The following is a 14,343-nucleotide window of genomic DNA, read 5'->3' as shown; positions in this document are numbered from 1 at the left end:
AGGTCTGGCTCAGACTGTAGTTGGGGGGTCACTGCTCCTTTCCCTGGGTCCTAGTGCACACAAGGTTTTGTCTGTGTCCTCTAAGAGTCTCTGGCAGGTATTTTGATTTTAAACAGCATTATGTCCCTCCTACCATCTGTTTGTGGCTTCTTCTTTGTCCTTGGACATGGGGTATCTTTTTTGGTGGGTTCCAGCATTCTCCTATCAATTGTGCTTAGCAGCTAGCTGCAGTTTTGGTGTTCTTGCAGGAGAAGATGAGCACACGTCCTTCTCCACCATCTTGGTGGACAACCATTCAACATCACAGTAATCCAAGTCTATGCCCAACCACTAATGCTGAAGATGCTGAAGTTGACAAGTACTATGAAGACCTACAAGACCTTCTGGAACTAACACCAAAAAAAGATGTCATTTTCATCATAGGGGATTGGAATGCAAAAGTAGGAAGTCAAGAGATACCTGGAGTAACAGGCAAGTTTGGCCTTGGAGTACAAAATGAAGCAGGGCAAAGGCTAACAGAGTTTTGCCAAGAGAACACACTGGTCATAGCAAACACCCTCTTCCAACAATGCAAGAATCAACTCTACACATGGACATCACCAGATGGTCAATATTGAAATCAGATTGATTTATTCTTTGCAACCAAAGATGGAGAAATTCTATTCAGTCAGCAAAAACAAGACCTGGAGCTGACTGTCACTCAGATCATGAGCTCATTATTGTAAAATTCAGACTTAAATTGAAAAAAATAGGCAAAAGCACTAGGTCATTCAGTTATGACCAAAATCAAATCCCTTATGATTATACAGTGGAAGTGACAAATAGATTCAGGGGATTAGATCTGCTAGAGTGCCTGAAGAACTATGGACAGAGGTTCATAACATTGTACAGGAGGCAGTGATCAAAATCATCCCCTAGAAAAAGAAATGCCAAAAGGCAAAATAGTTGTTTGAGGAGGTCTTACAAATAGCTGAGAAAAGAGAAGCAAAAGGCAAAGGAGAAAAAGAAAGATATAGCCATCTGAATGCAGAGTTGCAGAGAATAGCAGAGAGAGTTAAGAAAGGCTTCTTAACAATGCAAATACGTAGAGGGATACAATAGAATAGGAAAGACTAGAGATATCTTCAAGAAAATTAGAGATACCAAGGGAACATTTGATGCAAAGATGGGCACTATAAAGAACAGAGTATAGACCTAACAGAAGCAGAAGAGATTAAGAAGAGGTGGTAAGAATACACAAAAGAACTATACAAAAATGTCTTAATGACCTGGATAACCATGATGGTGTGGTCACTCACCTAGAGCCAAACATCCTGGAGTGTGCAATCAAGTGGGCCTTAGAAAGCTCGCTATGATCAAAGCTAGTGCAGGTGATGGAATTCCAACTGAGCTATTAAAATTCCAAAAGAGGATGCTGTAAAGTGCTGCACTCAATATGCCAGCAAATTTGGAAAACTCAGCAGTGGCCACAGGACTGGAAAAGGTCAGTTTTCACTCCAATCCTAAAGAAAGGCAATGCCAAAGAATGTTCAAACTGCCATACAATTGTGCTCATTTCACAAGGCTTCAACAGTATGTGAACTGAGAACTTCCAAATGTACAAGCTGGATTTAGAAAAGGGTGAGGAACCAGAGATCAAATTGCTAACATCCATTGTATCATAGAAAAAGCAAGGAAATTCCAGAAAAAATACCTAGTTCTGTTTCATATACTACACTAAAGCTTTTGATTGTGTGGATCACAACAAACTGTGGTAAGTTATTAAAGAGATAGGAATAACAGACCACCTTACTGCCTCCTGTAAAATCTGTAAGTGGGTCAAGAAGCAACAGTTAGAACTGGACATGAAACAATGGACTGGTTCCAAATTGGGAAAGGAGTATATCAAGGCTGTATATTGTCACCCTGCTTATTTAACTTATATGCAGAGTACATCATGTGAAATGCCTGGCTGGATGAGTTACAAGCTGAATTCAAGATTGCCAGGAGAAATATCAGTAACCTCAGATATGCAGATGACACCACCCTAATGGTAGAAAGTCAAGAGGAACTAAAGAACCTCTTGATGAAGGTGAAAGAGGAGAGTGAAAAAGCTGGCTTAAAACTCAACATTCAAAAAACTAAGATCATGGTATTCAGTCCCATCACTTCATGGCAAATAGATGGGGAAACAATAGAAAGAATAACAAACTTTATTTTCTTGGACTCCAAAATCACTAGATGGTGACTGCAGCCATGAAATTAAAAGATGCTTGCTCCTTGGAAGAAAAGCTGTGGCAATCCTAGACAGAGTATTAAAAAGCAGAGACATCACTTTGCCGACAAAGGTCCATTTAGTCAGAGCTATTGTTTTTCTATTGGTCATGTACAGATGTTGGACCATAAATAAGGCTGAGCACCAAATAATTGATGCTTTTGAACTGTGGTGTTGGGGAAGACTCTTAAGAATCCCTTGGACTGTAAGGAGATCAAACCAGTCAATCCTAAAGGATATCAACCCTGAATATTCATTAGTAGGACTTATGCTAAAGCTGAAGCTCCAATACTTTGACCACTTGATGCAAAGAGCAAACTCGTTGGAAAAGACTCTGATGCTGGGAAAGATTGAGAGCAGGAGGAGAATGGGGCAACAAAGGAGTTAGATGGATGAGTGGCATCACCCACTCAATGGACACGAGTTTGAGAAAACTCAAGAGATAGTGAAGGACAGGGATGCCTGGCATGCTGGAGTCCCAGAGGTTGCAAAGAGTTGGACATGACTGAGGGACTGAACAACAAGAAAAAGGGACTGCATCAAACATATGACAGGTCTCTTCTTCAAGTTTTTGCCAGATATTGAACTTGATGGAATGGGAGGCTAAGCTCAAAACTTTTGAAGGAGGGAATTTCAGGCATGAGAAGGAAGGGAATGACCAACTATGAGTCAGAAGCCTTAGAAGGCCATACCCAAGAAATAAGGTGGACTGCAAAGTCATGGTGAAATCTATCCACAGTGCTTTGAAGACAAATTTCTACTAATGACAGAAATCAACATGGAACACTTGATAAATTTTCCTCTCAAGACTTTGCCAGATTTTCAGGCTACATGAGGTGGGAGGCTAATGAGCTAAACAAAACTCCCAAAGGGCAGACTGAATCTCCCATAGTGTTTAAGTGTTGAAATAGACCTCCCAAGCTACCCATCAGAAGTCCAAGTGAGCCACACCTTAAGAAAAAAAGCAAGAGGTAGACTGAGTCTAAAATTGGAATCAGCACCAATTTAGTTCAGTTCCTTGTTGTATTAAGGTCGTCAGCCCTTCAAATTATGCATCTAACAGAGGAAAATGGAGAACCTTTATGAGGGAAAATAACATCATTACAAGTCCCATTTGTTCATTTTAAACCCAAAATATGGCATGTAATAAATTACAAGACTTGAGAAGAGGCAAGAAAATGTGAATGATAAGAGAAAATGCAAATGATAAAAGCAGATCCATAGATGATCCAGATATTCAAATTAGCAGGCAGGGTTTTTTAAATAATTATTTATGTGCAGGGAAGAAAAGGAAAAGATGGGACAAAATAGATAAAATGATGGATAATTTTGACAGAATTGGAATCTATAAAAATGATTTAACATGCTTTATAGATTTAAAAAATATAATAGCTAAAATTGAGAATTCATTTATAGTTTTAACAATAGCTTGGACTGAGCAAAGAGTGAACTTGAGGACAGATAAGTTGATAATACACAAAACTGAAGCACAGAGACAAAAAGAATGGAAAGAATAAAACTAGTATAAGAGACATATGGAATATGGGGAAGCAATTAAACATATATTAATTAGAGTCATAGAAGGATAAGTATTAGAAAAAGGGGTAGAAGCAATATATGAAAACATAATAGTCAAGAAATTTCCGAAACTGGTGATAGACATCATTTCAAACATTAAAGAAGTTCAATGAACCTTGATCCACAGCAAGGATACATGCAAAGGATTAGGTAAATAAGTGTATTGTAGCTGAACTGCTGACAAAGATGAAGTCTTAAAAGCAGCAAGAGAAAACAAGGCACATTACTTTATCACAAAGGAACAATAAAGCAGATGACTATTGTACTGAAATTATGGAAGCCAAAAGACATTTGAAGTGCTGAAAGAAAAAAAATCTGTCAAATTTGTATCCAGATAAAATACCTTTAGAGATCATAGGAAAAATAGACTTATTCAGACAAATAAAAGTTGAGAGAATCCATCAATAGCAGACCCACACTATGAAAAATATTAAAGGAAGTTCTTCAGGGTAAAGGAAAATGAACTCAAATGGAAGCACAGACCTTCCAGAAAGAAGAGCAACAGGAAAGACAAATACATGGGTAAAAAATAACTGACTTTCAAAGTAGCAAGAATAAAATATATTGTGGAGTTTTATGTAGAAGTATTTAAACATTTGCATGAATTATAGGAAGGAGGTGTATGGTTTAAATCATAAGGTTTTCATTTGGATAGTAAAAGGTAGACTGCAGAAAAAAAATTGCTAGCTTTAGAGTGGAATACAGCATGAAAACAAAATTTTAAGGTTAAGGTAGTCTGTAATAAGGAATTATATTGGAATATAGAGGTTGTTGTTCAGTTGCTCAGTCGTGTCCAATTCTTTGCGACCTTGTGGACTGTGGCACAACAAGCTTTCCTGTACTTCACTATCTCCATGAGTTTGCTCAAACTCATGTCCAGTGAGTCAGTGATGGCATCCAACCATTTCATCCTCTATTGCCCCTTTCTTCTCCTGCCCTCAATCTTTCCCATCATCAGGGTCTTTTCCAATGAATCAGCTCTTTGCATTGTGTAGCCAAAGTATTGGACCTTCAGTTTCAGCATCAGTCCTTCCAATGAATATTCAGGGTTGTTTTCCTTTAGGATTGACTGGTTTGATCTTGCAGGCCAAGGGACTCTCAAGAGTCTTCTTCAGCACCACAGTTTGAAAGCATCATTCTTTGGTGCTCAACCTTCTTTATGGTTCAACTCTCACATCCATATGTGACTACTAGAAAAACCATAGCTTTGACTATACAGACTTTCATCAGCAAAATGATGTCTCTGCTCTTTAATACACTGTCTAGGTTTGTCATTGCTTTCCTTCCAAAGAGTAAGCATCTTTTAATTTCATGGCTGCAGTCACCGTCCACAGCGATTTTTGCAGCCCATGGAAATACAATTTGTCATCGTTTCCACTTGTTCCCCATCTATTTTCCTTAAAGTGATGGGACTGGGTGCCATGATCTTAGGTTTTTGAATTTTAAGCCTGCTTTAACATAAAAGCAAACATCCTGAACACCATGGTAGCAAAGTGAGTTCATTTTACTTAAAAAAAAAAAAAGGTCATTACCAAGTGGGATTTATTCTAAAAAAGCAGTTTTGCCTTTAACAATAGATTATCTGTGAAATTCACCATATTAAAAAATAAAATCACATGCTAATCTCAATAGGTACTTCAGCTGTTAAAGAATCTGCCTGCATGCAGGAGACCTCGGTTTGATTCTTGGATCAGGAAGATCTCCTGGAGAAGGTATAGGCTCCCCACTCCAGTATTCTTGGGCTTCCCTGGTGGCTCAGCTGGTAAAGAATCTGCCTGCAATGCAGGAGACTTGGGTTCAATCCCTGGATTGGGAGAAGGGCATGGCAACCCACTCTAGTATTCTTGCCTGGAGAGTCCCCATGGACAGAGAAGCCTGGCAAGTTACAGTCCATGGGTTGCAAAAACTGAGTGACTAAGCGCAGCACAGCTCAATAGATGCCAAAGAAACAAAGCTCTTGGTAAACTCACTGGAAAAAATCCTGATGCCGGGAAGGACTGAGGGCAGGAAGAGAAGCAGGTGACAGAGGATGAGGTGGTTGGATGACATCATCAACTCAATGGACAGGAGTTTGAGCAAACTCTGGGGGATAGCAAAGGACAGGGAATCCTGGCATGCTGCAGTCCACGGGGTCTCAGAGTTGGACATGACTGAGCAACTGAACAACAACAACAAACTAGAAGTAGAAGCAGGTTAACCAATTCAGAACATCGAATATATCTGTCTGCGTCCCTTCATCCAGCTAAAGATCATGTTCTATAGCCACACTAAAGAGAAAACACAACTATGTTTGAACAATGCCTAGGGGATGATGGCACTGACCTGGAAGGAACCGGGGTCACTGAATGTCCAAGAGGAGCAGACACATTACTTTACACACATTTTCCAAACACATTACATTAGTCACATTTAATCAATTTTGTTCCTTAAGCCACTGATGGCTGTGGCTTTTTGTTGTAATGGTCTTACTGATCCAGAAGGCATATAATGTATAACAAGAGAAATTTCATCTGTACAGAGGAAGAATATGTTGATGATCAAAGATGACCAAGTATCAGAAGTGGTTTACATAGGGAGATTATAGAGTGCAGGTCTTCATGAAGAAGATAGAATTGCCCCATGGTGATACAGGGGAGACTTGCTTACAGTTTAAATTCTATTCTGGCATTTGCTAGGATAAAAATCATTGTTTTATTTTGGTACACATCACATTACCAAATGTTAGTGGCTTTAAAAATGTTCAAAACTGCTGATGCATGTGTTTTGATAGATGGGCTTTAGCCATTTACATTTATCATAGTTACCAAAATATTTGACTTCATTTCTTACATACTTCTTTCTCTTTTTTTCTCTTTTCCTACCCTCTGTTGGATTTAAAAGACCCATTTCCTATCCCTCACTGCCCCCACCTGCCCCACTAGCTTGGGAAGGTCTGTGTTGCATTTCCATTCTTTTTGTAGTCACTTTGAAGTTTTTGACATTAATTATACATTTTCCTATAATACTCTAAAGTTACTAAGTATTTCTCTTAACATCCCTGAACCCTTTGAAGCCCACTTTACACACTGAACACCCTCACACCCTGCTCAAGCTAATCTTACCATCTTTTTCTTACAGCTTAGATTCTATCACTTTTTAAACATAGTTAATAAAGGGGATTTTGGTTTGTTTACAATTGATAATTAAATGTATTTATTTTAAAAAAACACTATTGAAACAATTCTTGAGAATCTTTTCTGAGACTAAATGAGAGCCCAGTGCCTGCCTCACACAGAGTAGGTGCTCAATAAAAGAAACCCACCTTTCCGCCTCCCAGAATAAATAGTTGTTTGTCGCTTTAACACTAGTCATGAGTGCTCAGCAGGCATGGATTCCTCTGGGTTGGATGCATTTCATGGACAGTTGGCAATGACCAACTTCTCCTTATGTTAATTTTGTGAATACTGTATTTGACTGTGTAGCAAGCTAAGTGATGCCGGAATAAATGTTCTCATTTCTGAGCTGTGAAGTGTTGAAAATGGATCAGAAAATAAAAGCAGAATGTCCACCCTTTGGAAGAAAAATGTCAGTCTGTGTTGCTGCCACTCTTGGCTGCTAGTTGGAATGCAGCTGTTAAGGCAGCTGTTTAACTGTTTGCCCAACTTGAAAGGACACTCACTGCCAAGTGGCAAATAGTTTTCATAACATTTTGCTTTTGCTGAGAACAACAACAGTGCATTTTATTGAGCTCCAGCAGTGTGCCAAACATGACAGATTTATAACTCTGCAGGTTCACAACCTTGACTGAACACGATGCTCATTTCCATTTATAATATTTATAAAAAGAATAAATAGGCTTCCAAAGGTAGCCTCTACACACACAAAAAAAAACTCTATATCTTACATATTTTTTGAAAATCCAGCAGATTAACTTGAGGAAATACCTCTGAAAATGAAAAATAGAAGTCTTAAAAGGAAGATTTAAAGATTTAAAACTTCCTTAAGGTGGCCCAAGTTGACTCTACCCCCTTGTCCAGGACAGATGAGTGCAGCAGTAGCAGAGGAAACACGTCATCTACTGAATCTCTTGCAATTGATGTGTCTCATTCTGGGTCATGAAGTTAATCTGTGTTGCTAATAAAAATATTGACACTAATTACTTAGCATACAGTTGTATTGAATCTGACAGGCTGTGAACTGGGGTGGTGGTGGGGAGTAGGGGAGGGTGCGGTCATCAACTATTTTATTTATAAAAGGTATAGGACAAATATAAGCATTTAAAATTAAGAAAATACTTTCATATACATAAGCATGATTTTCTTTTGAGTCCAAAAGTTACATGGATGATGATCATGTTACACAGCTCTCCACCCACAGTCTATTCCCTCTGGTCAGAAGCTCATGCCTTCAAAAAAGTTATGGATATATGCTTTCGGCATGTAGAGGGATCCTGTACATACCTATTATTTGTTCCAGCAGAAGTGATAGAAAGCAGAAGTGACCACCACTCAAACATTTAGTGTGTAAGCCCCACAAGCCTTTATGAAGACAATGGAGGTCAGGCAGGGGGGATTCAATCTCATTTAATAAATTGGACTCACTAGGAGTCGGACACGACTGAGCGACTTCACTTTCACTTTTCATTTTCATGCATTGGAGAAGGAAATGGCAACCCACTCCAGTGTTCTTGCCTGGAGAATCCCAGGGACAGGGGAGCCTGGTGGGCTGCCGTCTCTGGGGTGGCACGAAGCTGGACACGACTGAAGCGACTTAGCAGCAGCAGCACAATCAAAGCTGGAATAGAGATATTTCTAAAGGTGAACTGGGCTGAATAAAGATGATCAATGGAGATATAACCTATATTTTCTCTACTATTCACCAAACAGTGATTAACTCATAAATGATAGTCTAATCCAGCTGTTTCTCCAAATTACAAAAAGTTGTAATTTCCACAAAGTTGACGTGATTTCTTGGACAATGATAGACAAAGTCTCACACACTGGGTAATGGTCACCAATGGAATCAGCCACAAGTTTTGTGCTCTTTTTTTCAGGGATCAGAAAATTAGTAATTGCAAACCATGGATGAAATTTATAAGATCGCTTCCACAGAAAGGATCCAGGTGTTGGAAAAAGAACTGGCTACACAATTGACTGAACTGAAGTCTGAGATAGAAGAACAATGGACTCTCCAGGGGTCAGCTCATCAAACTTACAGGTAAATAGTGGCAGTGTGAAGGCATGGTCTTCAAGAGCTTCAACCACTACTCACATCCCATAATCTCCATCAGAGCCCCCCTCTCCTTTTTACTTGGACATTTGGCAGCATCTCAAGCTCAGGCTTGACTGCTGCCCTTAAGGCTTTCCTATATTCTAGAATCGTCAAGGCATTTAGAGGCAATGTGCTACCAAAGAAAATGAAAAAGTGCTCTTCCATCTCACACATATCATTGTCTTAAGATTCCAGAAGCTATTATACAAACCATAGTCAATGAAACCTTATTTTCTCCAATGATATTTTAACTGAATTTGACCTTGATTTTGATGAGAAATTTCAAAACAAAAATAATATGAGGTATTTGATAGTGAATTCTGCAAAATGATGTTCTATTAAGAACTATTCTACAGGTAAATGCTGCCAATGATAGCAATTGAACTCTTTAGGTCATTCACAGACACTTTGAGGTTAACTGAGAGGAAAGGCATGATCTGAGCAAGAGAGGATCAGAGAGCTGAACCCTGAATCCCACCCAAACTCCCAGCATGCCAAAGAATTAGAAGACAAGAGGGCAGGGAAAGAATGGGTTTCTTCTGTTTCCCTGACTGCCTGTTTAGTAGCTGGTCCCCTTTCTAGGTGGTTACTGGTTTTCCATCTCTGTGAGGCTGTAGCCAGGATACAGGTACCCAGTAATCACAGAAATTATACCTTTGATTTATTCATGCTTTTACCCTCAAGGCCCTTTCAAAACTTGTATCTTTTTTCATCAAAACCAAGACATGAGATAAGAGAAGGCATTATTCCAACTGCAGTTGGGAATTCAACATAGCTGGCTCATGGGTTTCTTAGTCCCACATGATTGAGAGGCCTTCTGACTGTCAGCCTGGTGTTCCTTTGAGAAACAGGACCATGATTCCAGTGGGGTGAACTGCTGACAAGTGTATAAACTAACAATCTATTTTCATCTTCCCTTAAAACTTATTCAAGGAGGACTGATAAATGGTCACATGAACAATATTAATTTGAACTTTACTGACTACAATCCCCTTCAAATCTCATATCTCACATGTATTCCAGAACGATCTCCTGTGGTCCCCTTGCCAGTGTTTGCAAGAGTCTGTATTAAGAGTCCCATCTTAATACAGTAACATTTGCACCATGGTTTTAATGTTCCCGAAGCGGCCAAGCCCTGGGGTGTATCTTATACCCAATGTGGAGAGGATCCCTCTTTCTGACCCAGGGTCCCACCTCTTATCAGACTCCAGGGCAATGCTGCTTGTACTTCCTTATGTCAGAGTCCCTGGTGCAAACACCTTCCTCATGGTTAGGCTTGGACAACAGTCAATGAGGGTGCTTAAGCAAGCACTTCTGCAGTGTTTTTCCTAGAGATGAATAAATTTTTTGAAGCAGAAAATTTGGTTAAAATAATTTCCAAAGTAGTTCATGTTTGATATATAAGGATCATTTTCATCCTCCAGATAACTGAGCTAGAACACAAAAATAAAAACATTTTGTTTGAATAATACTTATTTTATGTGTCAAATAAAATCGATGATATAGAGGTCTGATAAGCACAGTAATTGTTAGAAATGAGATTATAGAAGGAACTATGGGTAGGAGTAAGAAATGTCCTCACCACTGTCTCTGTTTCTAGAGAGATAAGTTGGGGTAAAAGGAAAGACTATGTATTTGTGAGCAGAAGGAGAGGACATCTGGCCCAAGTTAAGGTTTAACAGGAATGAGGTATACACAAGAGAGATTCTAAGACAGAAGCCTGTGGCCTTTACATGCCACCAATAATCCAGTGCAATGTATTTATTTAGAAATGAGCAGTTGTGGAGTTGCAGATTAATCAGGGCAGGAGGAGAAGTGGGTGATAGAGGATGAGATGATTGGATAGCATCACAGACGCAATGAACATGAGTTTGAGCAAACTCCAGGAGATAGTGATGGACAGGGAAGCATGGTGCTCTGCAGTCTATGGGGTCGCAAAGAATAAGACTTGACTTAGCGACTAAACAATAGCAACAGTCTTTAATCTGATTTATAATAGCTTCTATAATTACAACTTCTGTTGCATAAAATTTTCTGCAGCTCTGTTCGAATGCCAAAGGACATCTCTTACTTTAGAAGAGAAAGGGAACTGGCCCTAAAGAAAACTTTACAGGTGAGTAAAACAATGGGCTATTTCAATACAACAGTGAATTAGGATTTGCTAAGTTGTTGGAAACTCTTGACAAGGAAAACTTTTTGTAAACAAGCAGCTGATCTTACTGACAGTGTTTACAAAGAAAAAACATTCAGCTCACTGCTGGACCAGAGAAGGCCAATCCTTCGGAGATACCTGATTTTTGTAGAGTGTTCAACTTTACAGTTCCTTGATTTATGATGTTAAAAATAATTATTTGAAATCTTAGGTATAACAGCATAACATATGAAAGCGATCAGAAATTGTGTGTCATTTTCTGTCATAGACACTGTTTGTTTTGTTTCCTTCTTTCCCTTTCTTTGCTTGCTCTGTTCTCCGGGGTTCAGGTGGCTGAGTCAAAGTCCCTTGTTATTCAATCAGATGTCATGCAGAGGGAGCTAGAGAGCTGCCTAAGGAGAGAGTACACTCCTGAAAATTTACCTTTGCTTCTGTTGCAGGTAAGAGTCATTTTGTAATTTGAAAAGGAGATTTGAAATTTAGTAGAAATGTATGAACAAAATTGGCTTTCTGGTATGTCCTCTGGCCAGGGTACAATATTCTCTATATGTATGGTTTGCAGAATTTGGTTCATATAAATGCTCTTCTTTGCTAGAGACCCATGCCAAACTCCGGGAAATAGTGAAGGACAGGGAAGCCTGAAGTGCTGCAGTCCATGGGGTCACAAAGAGTCAGACACGATTTAGCAACTGAACAACAGCTACAACATGCCATTTAAGTTCAGCTTAGTTACAGGCACTAGACAATTGGCAAAGTTTCTACTAGTTACTACCTGTGCTGGTATTAGGAAGCAATACAACATTGACTAAGATAGTTGCAGACCTCAAAAACTGTTGGCTGACCTAAGGAAGATATTTCTGGAAATCTCTCTTAAGAAAATAACTCACAACATGGGGAGTGGGGGGAAGATATTCCATAATGATCATTATTACAGCATTATAATAAAAGTGAAAAAATTGGAGTTGCCTAAATGTCTAATCATAGGAGAGTTAAGAAAAACAGTATGGTATTTGATAGATTATTGTTCTGCCTTTAAAGATTTTCTGCATAAAGAATTATTGTGTTATGTAATATTAGGTAACAAAAACATATGTGTGTATGTATATTACAATAATGGTCATGTAGTGTACAGAAAAATCACTTGAAGAGCAGACATAGGCCAAAATGTTAGTAATTACTGTCTTTGAATGGCAAACAATGAATTTCCTTTTTTGCTTTTATGCATTTTCTAAATTTTTTATAATAGAAATTATTTTTAAAATTTTATAATTTTTCTAAAACTAAAAAAAATTTATAATAAGCATGTACTGTTTAGATTTTAAAAATTCATTGTTCTTTACTCTTGTGTTTTGAGTTACAACCTCACTATGCATACAAAGTAGATTATTAGCAACTAATTAATAAGTAATGTTAGCAATTAACTAATAATAAATCATACAGAAACAAAAATATTCAGATTTTGTTTGCAAGTCAAACTAATGTCATTATTTTCATCCAGGATTCTCTTTCCCTAATATTTCTGGCACTCTTCATTCCTTAGTGTGTATCAGTGTTTCTCACGGGAGAGAAAAGGAGGGGAGGGTGAAGGTTGGAGATGCTTGGCAAGACATTTTTGGCTGTCATAATTTGGGGAGGGGAGTGGGTTGGAATGGCACCCCACTCCAGTACTCTTGCCTGGAAAATCCCATGGATGGAGGAGCCTGGAAGGCTGCAGTCCATGGGTTCGCTGAGGGTCGGACACGACTGAGCGACTTCACTTTCACTTTTCACTTTCATGCTTTGGAGAAGGAGATGGCAACCCACTCCAGTGTTCTTGCCTGGAGAATCCCAGGGACGGGGGAGCCTGGTGGGCTGCCTCTATGGGGTCGCACAGAGTTGGACACAACTGAAGCGACTTAGCAGCAGCAGTGGGTTGCTACTGGCTTCTAGTGAGTAGAGGCCAGGGATGCTGCTAAACATCCTGCAATGCACAGAACCACCCCTTGACTGCAAAGAATTATTCAGCCCCAAACATCAATAGTGCAGAGGCTGAAAAAGCTTCAGTTCAGTTCAATCACTCAGTTGTGTCCAACTCTTTGCGACACTGTGGACCTCAGCATGCCAGGCCTCCCTGTCCATTACCAACTCCCGGAGCTTGATCAAACTCATGTCCATAGAGTCAGTGATGCTATCCAACCAATCTCATCCTCTGCAGTCCCCTTCTTCTCCTGCCTTCAATCTTTTCTGGCATCCAGTGAGTCACTTTTCTGCATCAGGTGGCCAAAATATTGAGTTTCAGCTTCAGCATCAGTCCTTCCAATGAATATACAGGACTGAGTTCCTTTAGGATTGACTGGTTTGATCTCCTTACTGTCCAAGGGACTCTCGAGTCTTCTCCAACACCACAATTCAAAAGCATCAATTCTTCGGCACTCAGCTTTCTTTATAGTCCAACTCTCATATCCATACATGACTACTGGAAAAACCATAACTTTGACTAGACGGGCAAAAGCTTTGAAAAAGCTTGGTAGAATCCAAGTTTCCATATGTTATCATTTATCTTCTGCCTAAAGAACTTAATTTAACATTTCTTGTAGAACAGATGTGCCAAGGACCAAATTCTCTTGGTATTTGTTTGAATAAAAAAAAAGGTCTTTGTTTGCCTTCATTTTAAAAAGGTATATTTGTTCAATATGGTATTCTAGGCTGATATTTTTTCCCTTTTATCTCTTTAAATGTGTTGCTCTACTGTCTTCTGGTTTGCATTGTTTCCATTTCCTAATACTTTTTATTCTTTTGTTCTCTGGTTGCTTTTAAGATTTTCTCTTAATGGTTTTAAGCTATTTGATTATGATGTTCCTTGATGAGGTTTTCTTTGTGTTTCTCTTGCTTGGAGTTGGTTGAACTTCTTGGATTGTGATTTTATCATTTTTATCAATTAAAAGTTTTTTCAACTGTTATTTCTCCAAATGTATTTTATATCCCTCCTTGTCCTTTTGGGACTGCAGCGACATATACATTTCATTCGTGCATGCTTCAGTCGTGTCTGTTCTGCACTCTATTGACTGCAGCCTGCCAGGCTCCTCCATCCATGGGATTCTCCAGGCAAGAATATTGGAATGGGTTGCCA

General features: G+C 39.0%; 1 protein-coding gene across 1 annotated transcript in view; it reads left to right on the top strand.

Annotated features, from left to right (window-relative positions):
- Window positions 1–14,343, top strand: part of LOC105000705 (transmembrane protein FLJ37396) — a 128,475-nt gene that overhangs the window by 19,845 nt on the left and 94,287 nt on the right. The window contains exons 2-4 of the mRNA XM_010856693.1: window positions 8,865–9,028; window positions 11,123–11,195; window positions 11,564–11,674. Coding sequence (XP_010854995.1) covers window positions 8,892–9,028; window positions 11,123–11,195; window positions 11,564–11,674 — 321 coding nt within the window. The 5' untranslated portion in view covers window positions 8,865–8,891. The remainder of the gene's footprint in view (window positions 1–8,864; window positions 9,029–11,122; window positions 11,196–11,563; window positions 11,675–14,343) is intronic.

Source organism: Bison bison, unplaced genomic scaffold (assembly GCF_000754665.1).
Source record: "Bison bison bison isolate TAMUID 2011002044 unplaced genomic scaffold, Bison_UMD1.0 scf7180017864373, whole genome shotgun sequence".
NCBI lineage: Eukaryota > Metazoa > Chordata > Mammalia > Artiodactyla > Bovidae > Bison > Bison bison.
Note: the sequence above shows the minus strand (reverse complement) of the source record. Positions and strands in the feature narration are given on the sequence as shown.